The 10,237-nt window shown below is 43.2% G+C and overlaps 1 protein-coding gene across 2 annotated transcripts in view; it reads left to right on the top strand.

The window, feature by feature from the left end:
* The window catches only part of LOC129392733 (growth factor receptor-bound protein 2-like), a 70,128-nt gene extending 60,647 nt beyond the window's left edge, over positions 1-9,481 (top strand). For both annotated transcript variants that reach the window (XR_008619153.1, XM_055090068.1), the window contains exons 2-3: positions 3,179-3,276; positions 9,338-9,481. Coding sequence is in view for 1 of the 2 variants with exons in the window: in XM_055090068.1 (XP_054946043.1) it covers positions 3,179-3,276; positions 9,338-9,464 (225 nt within the window). In the remaining variant the exon portion in view is untranslated. The remainder of the gene's footprint in view (positions 1-3,178; positions 3,277-9,337) is intronic.
* The last annotated feature ends 756 nt before the right edge of the window (positions 9,482-10,237 follow it).

Raw genomic sequence — 10,237 nt, 5'->3', positions numbered from 1 at the left:
CATCATCATCATCATCATCATCATCATCATCATCATCATCATCATCATCATCATCATCATCATCATCATCATCATCATCATCATCATCATCATCATCATCATCATCATCATCATCATCATCATCATCATCATCATCATCATCATCATCATCATCATCATCATCATCATCATCATCATCATCATCATCATCATCATCATCATCATCATCATCATCATCATCATCATCATCATCATCATCATCATCATCATCATCATCATCATCATCATCATCATCATCATCATCATCATCATCATCATCATCATCATCATCATCATCATCATCATCATCATCATCATCATCATCATCATCATCATCTAAACGTATTAGTTCCATATTTCCCTACCTTCTTGGGGAGAAAAGCATACAAACACCAAGTGTTAATTTTGTTCTGCAGAAAACCATAGTTCTAAAATGGTGCCAAATCTGGGAGTTGCCCTGGCGTTTCTTTTATTGTCGGAGGGCATTTTTTTAGGGGGAGGTTTGCCTCTGTCCTAACCAAGGTGACCAGAAGAACGTGCAGGGCTTCCCTGGTGGTGCAGTGGTTAAGAACCCGCCTGCCAATGCTGGGGACACGGGTTCGAGCCCTGGTCCGGGAAGATCCCACATGCCATGGAGCAACTAAGCCTGTGCGCCGCAACTACTGAACCTGCGCTCTACAGCCTGCGAGCCACAACTACTGAAGCCTGCGCTCCTAGAGCCCGTGCTCCACAACGAGAAGCCACCGCAATGAGAAGCCTGCGCACCGCAACAAAGAGTTAGCCCCCGCTTACCACCACTAGAGAAAGCCTGCTCACAGCAATGAAGACCCAGTGCAGCCAAAAATAAATATAAATAAGATAAATTTTTTAAAAAAGAAGAACATGCGGTTGGTTCTAAGAACTTCTGGCGTGTAGAACCTTTTCTGCAAGGTTATTGGTCACAAATTAAAACTGGCCTTTTCCAAGTGATTACCTTATTCTGTTTTCCTGTCCAAATGGGCCATAATGCTTTATAAGATAATTACTAGACCACATTTTTCTTCCAGCCCTTCTTTTTGGTAGACAACAAAATCCTGGCCTAAAGCTCCTTTGCTCTTGTGCTGTTGAATTTTCTGTGATGCTGGTGGGTTAACCTTGGTGCTTAGGGACGGACGTTGATGTCCTTGTGGCAGGGAGTGCTTTAAGAGCCCTGTCCTCTCAGACCTTCGTCCTTGGTGTGCGGGTGTGCTTTATAATGGTCTAGCAACAGAATAACTTTTCTGGCCACAGTACAGTTTTTGAAATGCAGATTTTAAAATTATAAGTGTATTTTACATATATTAGTTTATATCATCACAGTATTTAATAAATAAAATTTTTTTAAGGGAAAATTGATGAAAAGAAAAAAGTTTTCATCACTGAGGCTGATGGGATTTAGCAGTAGCTTGTTACCTTATCTTGTGCACATGTAAACTCAGTGACTGACACTGAGGTTAGCCAGCATCACAAATAGGCACCAGCTTTGTAAAACTCTTCAGGGCATAGCCTTTTTTCAGAAGTGAATTCACTGGGAGGCATCATTAGTGCAGCTTAGCTATTTGTTGGTATCTATCAGTCTTATCTACCTTTTCCAAAGTTGTATCTCACTTTGGAATGTCAGTACATATACATCAAGCAGTCCAGGTTCTAATTTGGCAGTGAGTACAGCATTGTTCAGCATCATGAGTAAATAATTTGGTAAAGAATTTTACCAGCTTCCTTTTAGAATTTTGCTCTGTAGTATAGATTTACTACCACTGTACTAGTCCATCAACATTTTCCTGTGTTCGCCATTTTGGAGTTGGGCTCACATTTCTATTTTCTCTTTTAAGTTACTATTTATTTATTGATTGATTGATTGATTGATTGATTGATTGCGGTACGCGGGCCTCTCACCGCTGTGGCCTCTCCCGTTGCGGAGCACAGGCTCCGGACGCGCAGGCTCAGCGGCCATGGCTCACAGGCCCAGCCGTTCCGCGGCATGTGGGATCTTCCCAGACTGGGGCACGAACCCGTGTCCCTTGCATCGGCAGGCGGACTCTCAACCACTGCGCCACCAGGGAAGCCCTAAGTTACTTTTTAAAATGTCCTATACCCTTTGCCTTTTGTTAGAAATCTGGAATTCAAAGGGTGGCTTTTATACTATGCCTAGATCTATTCTGCCCACTCCCCCTTTTTTGGCCACACCATGTGGCATGCGGGATCTTGGCTCCCTGACCAGGGATCGAACCCATGCCCCCTGCAGTGGAAGCATGGAGTCCTAACCACTGGACCGCCAGGGAAGTCTGTATTTTGCTCCCTTTAATACTCTGAAGATGATAGTATCTTGGCCTAGCCTATCCATATCAGTTAGTATTGGAGAGCACACTCGTTTGAGTTCTGAAAATCTGCATGGGAATCATTAGCCCGTAACCTTGGGTAGGCTGTTTTCACTTTGCAGAATGCAGTGGCTCAGTTGTGTGGTCTCTGGGCCTCCCCCTGATTGGGGCCCATTGGTGTGCTTCCAGCATTCTCTAACTCGGACACATCGTGGCCCTTGAGGGTAAGAGAAGTAAGTAGGACTTACCGTGCTTTTTCATTAAGATACGGTGTTCCCACACAAGGGCACATGGCTGTGCATGCAGGTAGCAGCGGGACGGTGGCTGACCCACACTGGGATAACCTAGAGACAGTATGAGGGAATCCCAAGATTGGATCTCTGTGATTCTGGAAATTGGCTTGACGATCCCTGGAAAGGTCCTCAGGCTCTCTCTGTTGCTGCCTAGTTGTTGTGGGGTTATACCTACTCTCTCCCTTTATTCTCCAGTGTCAGTGTTTGCTGTTTTCCAGAAATCTCCTCACAGAAACTCATCTTTTAGTTTTTCCCTCCCTCTGCTTTTCTACTGAGGTTTTAATGCTGGATGTTTGGGAACCTGAATTATCATTTCCAGACACAGTTCCTTTTTCTTTTTAAGTATCAGAGTTGACATAATGCTGGTTGTTTTAAAAATTACAAGAAGTTTTGCATCCATGTAACTGATAATACTCCAAATAACACCTTTTACAAACAAACCTAAAAGGCAACATAATGGTTTTCATGGCTACCCACTTAAGAGTGAAAAGGAAATGATTGCTTTTTTTTCCTTGTCTTAATTCTTTTCAGGTTTTGAATGAAGAATGTGATCAGAACTGGTACAAGGCAGAGCTCAATGGGAAAGACGGCTTCATCCCCAAGAATTACATAGAAATGAAACCACATCCGTAAGTTGGGCTCTGCTGACCCTCCAGGTTCAGACCCGTCTGCTTGTTCAAACGATGGTTTTAAAATTGAGATCATTGGGATGGATGTCATACTTTTTATTCTGTCTTCTCAGGGAATTAACAAAGCATGTTGATTTTTCCATGTTAGTAAGAGTAATATAATGAGAGCATAATAGTCAATAATAGTGTATGTTTTAGATAACTGTCAGTGATCTTCAAATGATAAAACAACAGTTACGCAGGTCCATAGTTCTTTTTCTGTGAAACCCTTTGTGCCAGATGTGTTTCATAATTCTGCATTTTTTTGAGTTTTAGAAAGGGTATTTATCACGTGGTTTTGTATTGACATGTTTGATTTTCCTATGGGACCATATCTTAATAATCTTGGTATCACCAGAGCACAATACTTGGCATATAATTGGTTCTCGGTAAATGTACACTATAATCACTGCCCTACCCCTCCATTTTAGTGTTCCCACTTCAGAGAAAACAAAGTGCTCTCCTACTCCAGGCTGCTGAGAGCGGTGAGAAAAAAAAAATTTTTTTAAATTCCAGAACCGTTTACTGTTGATGTGTGACATGGTGGGATCCTGGGAGCCCTTACAGACCACTTTCCTCCCACCCTTACCCACCACCTCTTTCATTGTCTCTGCTCCTCCCTCAAAAGCAGTCATTTTCTTGTGAGTATGTCAGGGAGAACTGAAGCATTTAATGCTCAGACTAGAATGCCACTGAAACACGAAGAAATGGTAGATCCTCTGTATCTACTTATTTTAACACAAAATGGTAAATAAGACTTTTAGATGACTGCCCCACCTCGAGTAGCAGCCCATTTGTCCCTCTCCCCCATTGTCACTGTTCTGATGTGTCCCTGTCATTTCTCTTCCCGCAAGTACTGGAGCAGAGATCTTAACCACATCTTATCTTACACAGCTTTTACGTCATCTTGCATAGAACCGAATGCCATCTTGCATAGAACTGAATGCCGTAGAGCTCAAAAGGGCCTTGACAATGGTCTAGTTCATTCCTCTTTGTGCTGCAAATTAGGAAAGCTTCCAGTATTTTTATTTCAAAACCACTAATTTATGAATTAATAAATTAAACTAATACAGTTCTCATTTTTTAAAATATTTTAATTTTATTGGCGTATAGTTGATTTACAATATTGTGTTAGATTCTTTCCTCATATAGGTTATCACAGAATCTTGAGTAGAGTTCCCTTGTTGGTTATCTTATATATGGCAGTGTGTGTATGTTTATCCCAAGCTCCTGATTTATGAATAGAGTTCTTATTATAAAAAACGCACAGTGTAGAAAACTATAGAGCAATGTGAGTTTCTCCCCATACATGTACCCCTTTTAGAGGTAACCACCACTAGCAACTAAACATGAGCCAAATGCTACCTTATGAACTGAATCTGTTCTAAAATGATTTGCCTCTGTAAAACAAAACATGATTCAGGGCCTTCACCCTAAAACTGTCTGTTGGGTTCATGTTTTGGTTGCTCAGCTCTTGCACAGTTCTCACTATGTGCAGAGACCGTGCTAGGTGCTGGGAAGTTAGGTTCTGTAGTTAAATTATGGTATAATAAAATGTCCATGTAGTTAATGGGAAGCTCTTTGAGAGAGCACATCCAGGAAGCCTGGAGAGAGATTGGGTTACCCTGCAGCTTGGTAATAGGAAGATACCTACGCAGAAGTTTCTATAATGAAGAATCTGTGAGGTCCTCAAGGAAACTTCTTGTACTTCAGGAAGAACCAGGCACCTTATAATGGCTCTCTAAATGTTTCATTGAATGATTTAAAAGGAGAAGACCAGTCTGACTGTAAAGTATATTTTTCTAGTTTTTGTTTGGAACTTGTACTATCGTGTATCTTTGTAACTATGTGAGTTTGATCTCTTCCCCCTCTCCCCTAAAAAAGATATTAGATTCCTTGAAGAATTTATGTCTTCTGCTTTCATACTCCCTTGTAATTTGTGCCTTGCCTCTGCACATAGTAGCTCAGTAAGTAGTTTTGAATTGATACTCAGATGCAAATTCTTGTACAAAGGCTGGGACCGATTTGTTCATGATAATAAAAGCCAGAAGTATTAAATCTTCAGAGGCGTACATGGAAAAGATTCGTGGCCCCTGGTCAGTGGATTGATAATGTCCCTCATTTGAGGTCCCTGTGATGTTAGATTGGCTGTTAACTAACACACAGCCATGCCCAGGTTACTAAAATGTAGGCACAAGCAGTGATATCCAAGAAACTACAAAAGATGAGCATGAGATTATTACAGATTCCCGGGAAGTGTACTAAGCACAGTTTTGCATTCTTGTGGCCACTTAGTGTCCATATTTGCTTTGGGGGCTGTGTGGGCTTTTCGTGGACAGCATCACGGAATACACCCCGTGGGGAGAAGCAGTTGGATAGTGGTTACTGGGAGTCACATAGTGCATCCTACCTCGGTCCACACAAGCCAAAAATTTGTGCACGTGTATTCCTACAATCCGTCCTCAAAATAGATCAAGGATTGGCTGAACCTTTTCTTGAAAGGGCCAGATAATAAATATTTTAAGCCTTGTGGGCTATGTGCAGTCTCTGTCATGTCACATATACTTCTTCTGTTGAATTTTTTAAAACAATCCTTAAAAATTTTTTTAAACAGTCTTAGATTGTGGGTCACAGCAAAACTGGAAAGCTTTAGGCTGAGGGCCGTAGTTCGCTGACTTCAGCATTAGATCCAGTGATAAGAAAATCAACTTAACTTCCTGTTCATTTTTCGTTTTTTTTTGGCGGGGGCGCTGCGTTGGGTCTTCGTTGCTGCGCGCGGGCGTCTCATTGCGGTGGCTTCTCTTGTTGCGGAGCACGGGCTCTAGGCAAGTGGGCTGCAGTAGCATGTGGGCTCAGTAGATGCGGTGCATGGGCTCGGTAGTTGCGGTGCATGGGCTCGGTAGTTGCGGCGCACGGGCTTAGTTGCTCCACAGCATGTGGGATCTTCCCAGACAAGGGATCGAACCTGTGTCCCTTGCATTGGCAGGCGGATTCTTAACCTCTCCGCCACCAGGGAAGTCCCCTTTTCATTTTCATATTTCCAGGCTGAAGGAGAATTCAGCAGAACATCAGACTGTAATTTTTATATTAAATAAAATGCCTGTGGCTCTAAATCCTGGTTTTTCTTCAGATTGTTTCAGGTGACATCGGCATTTCAAATCTGACGGTTGGGAACACAGGAAAGGCCACCTTCCTTGGGTAGTTGTAGTTACTGACCTGATTGATGGATTAGCTTTTTAGGAAGAGTCACTCTCATGCCTGCTCCTCTCTCCCCACTGTAATGAACTTTGGAATAATAATTGATCAGGAAGCGTCCAGGCCCCATGGTGGTGTTCTTCACAGACTCTAGCTGGCAGGCAGGCAGTATTCATCCAAGCTCTGAAAAAGGAAACCATATTGCCAGAAAAGACCATCACCGTGTACCTGTGCAGTGGTGGGCCTCACAGGCCTGTTTCACGTTAACATGGCTGCTGTGTGACTGGATGTCCATAAGTACAGGGTCAGTGGTGGTTTCATAGCTATGGGAGGGTACAGAGTACCAGGCCGCTCCTTCCATCTCCCCAGCCTCCCTTACTTCCCTTTTTTAGTTTTTGTTAGGGAGCAAGAGGGAAGTTTAAGATGGAGTATGACCTAATACAGCATTTGAGCTAACAAATTAAACACAGACTACGAAATGATTGTTGGCATTAGTGTTGCAACATGAGTTGTATATACTGGGGGTGAATCCAAATATGTGCTTTTCACATTAAATGCATATGGATGGGTGCCTGTGGGATGTAATAAAGACTTGAATTGGAAATAAGCTGCCTCCTCCCATTAGCTTTCTCCCTTGCTATTTGTATGTAGTATAAACCCATCTTTTTAAAAATTTTAAGAAGTTTGACCAAAGCCATGTAGTTACACGTAAATATCACCATTAAAAGAAGTTAATCAAGGTTATAAACAGTATAAAATGCTAAGGAAGTGTAGGATGGTGGTATTAAATGTTCTGAGAGTGACAGCTGTTTCTCATAGTGTCATATCCCTTAGGTTGTGGGACATCCTCGAGAGGGAGGAACGGGGGCAGCGAGTGTGTGTGTGTCTAGTGAAAATGGGAGCACAGGTACAAAAGAAGTCTTCATTTAATAAAATGGTCTCCAACTAATTTTCCATTTTTCAATCTGGGTGCTTATAACAGGGGTGTTTTTTACAAAGTAAATCTTTGTTAAAATTCCAGTTAGAGTACTTTGCTTCACCACAGGGTTGTTTTTTTTTCTAGTTGAAAATAAAAATGAGTTAATTTTAAGCTGAGAGGAAGAAAATACTGCCACCATATCTATATATTTGTGCACCATAAGGGAAGGTCCACAAACATACACATCTAACTGCCAACAGTTGCTGCCTCTGGGGAGTTTGAGGGAAGAGTCTTGCTTTTTATTTTTACTTCATGTACATCTAAGCTATTTTAATTTATGTTCATTACTTATACCTTAAAAAAGGAAAACAGAAAGGAAAATGCCTGCCTGGTAGGAAGATTTGGGGGGGTCTAGGAGGAAAGAATGTGACTGTTGAGGAACTTCTTGCCACCTCTCGGCCAAATGGCTACTGAGTGCACGGGTACTGTAATGTAAGCCAGAGAGCACAGAGGAAAACAGAAAGTACTTACGTGATCTCAACACTATGAGCTGTCCTTTCCTAGTGGGAGATAGTTCTGTTGTGTTCCTACCTGATTTCTCCTGTGTGGCCTTACTTCCAGGCCCTGGAAGACTTACCCTCAAGTTCTTTGTAGACGCAGGAAGATAGGTTGTACCAGCTCCTCAGCGGCTTGGCATTACGTGAGTTCAAATGACAAAGATACAAGGCTGCAGGTTTTAGGAATGTTTAAAGGTTACTAATGGCAACTTCTGAATGTATCCTTCCTAGCAGCTCCCATCCTTCTGTTTGAATTTTAGTATAGTGTATTATTTCAGAGACATCTTGCAGTTGCTTATAAGTAAGATAGATATATGTTAGATTTATAACTTTAACGGACTCTTTGTATCTTTGTTATTCTAGTTTGCATATTTAATGATGTTAGTTACCATGTACGGAGTCTGATGAAGCAGGTAGGTCTTCATTAGTTACAAGTGGCATCGTTGCTTTTTTAAAATAATAACACAATAAAGACAAGTTTGCAGAGGGAACCTTGTTGTCACAGTCATCTGTCCTAATTAGTTGTGGCTTTCCTGTGAGAAGTGAGGTGCCTGTGACTTGAAGCTGTTTCAGAGATTTCTTCTCCTCTTCCTCGTGGTCAGCCCCAGCCCCAGCTGCTCCGACCCTTTTCCATAAATTCACCCACTTTTTCTTGTGACCAAGGTCAGTTAGCACTGGGAACAGAAGAATCTGTAAGTTACTCCAAATGAAAAAGTGAATTTTGCAACTAGCTGCCTCTGCACGGAGTAAAACATGGTGTTCCTAATGGTTCCTGAAAACCAGACTGAGCAGTGACAGCAGAGAGTGGCCTTGAGAGGCGCGCCAACCACAGCTCCTAGCAGAGGCTGCTCGCCACAGCCTGAGCCTCTTCCCTTTGTGCTGTTGCAAGAAGTGGCCCTGTCTCCAGCTCCTGGGCCTTCTAGCTTTCCTGCCCCCGTTTCTTTTCATCCCACTGTAGCAAGGCTGCTGCCTTATCAAGTGGCTGCAGGAAGGGCCTGTCTCACCTTAAATGGTTCATCATGTGCTCAAATCAATAGGCCTGGGCTTTCCCTGCTGCCTTGCTGAGTCAGTTGGGGGCCCAGTGAGCTTTGGCCCAGGAGGCCCATTTTTAAGTGTCTTCCTCTATAGAAAGTGGCCCACGATTGTGTCTTTTGAGTCACTGGGGAATGGAGGAGACGGTTGAAGGGAGATGGTCCCCCTGGCAAGGTGTGGTGGGGCATGTGGAGACAGGAGGGTAGAGAGGGAGGCCCTTCCTCCAGCGAGGGCTGTTCTGTTACTCACATTTCGGAGGCTGGATATCCCGTTTCTTTGTGGGGAAGCAGATGTTGACTGGCTTGCCTTCCTTCCTTAGGTGGTTTTTTGGCAAAATCCCCAGAGCCAAGGCAGAAGAAATGCTTAGCAAACAGCGGCACGATGGGGCCTTTCTCATCCGAGAGAGCGAGAGCGCCCCTGGGGATTTCTCCCTCTCCGTCAAGTAAGTAATTTGCTACTCTGATTGCCTGGAGCCCTGTCTCCAGCTGATGGAAATTGTGAAGCCAGAGGCCAGGTGTCTGGGTACACACGCCAAAGGTGGCAAACTGGGAGAGCTTTAGCCTAAACAGTATTTTATAAATCCGAAGAAGTTACGTTAAGATCCTAATTTCTGGCTCCTCTTAAAAATGACCTCTAGCAGCACTGGCTTTAGATTCCCGCGTGAAGACCGTCTTTAGTTGCTGAGCAGCAGCTGAGCTTCAGCTCAGCTTCAAATACTTGCCAGTTTTCCCCAATCCCCGCCACTCCGTAGTGCTCTCCACACACGGCTCTTCCCTCGTCTGGGCACCCCTGCCCTCTGTGGGGTTCCTACAGCTGTGTGACAGCAACCGATCACCAGGTCAGCTGCCTTGTGCACCTTGACTAGGTGTCTCACTGAAATCTACCGGTGTCATACTAGGCCTCACACTGACTTAAAAGGTGACCACAGGGGTTTGGGGGTTTTTGCTTTCCCCAGTGGTAAATTTAAATGTGGAATGGAGCTGGTATGCAGGGAATGGGGAAGGCAGGGAGTTAGTTATACCACCTTGGGAATCATGGAGAATATAAATTGGAACTTTGAGGATCCTAAGCTAATCACTTCCCATCTGTGACGTAAGGATTTTGAATCAGATTGTCATTTTTCCATATGTGTTTTGAGTCTGTCCATTTCTAGTTAATATATTATCACAGGAAACCCTCCCCTAGGAATCTTACAAATCACTTCATCGTTTATGTGAAA

This window comes from Physeter macrocephalus, chromosome 14 (assembly GCF_002837175.3).
Source record: "Physeter macrocephalus isolate SW-GA chromosome 14, ASM283717v5, whole genome shotgun sequence".
In the NCBI taxonomy this organism is placed as follows: domain Eukaryota; kingdom Metazoa; phylum Chordata; class Mammalia; order Artiodactyla; family Physeteridae; genus Physeter; species Physeter macrocephalus.
Note: the sequence above shows the minus strand (reverse complement) of the source record. Positions and strands in the feature narration are given on the sequence as shown.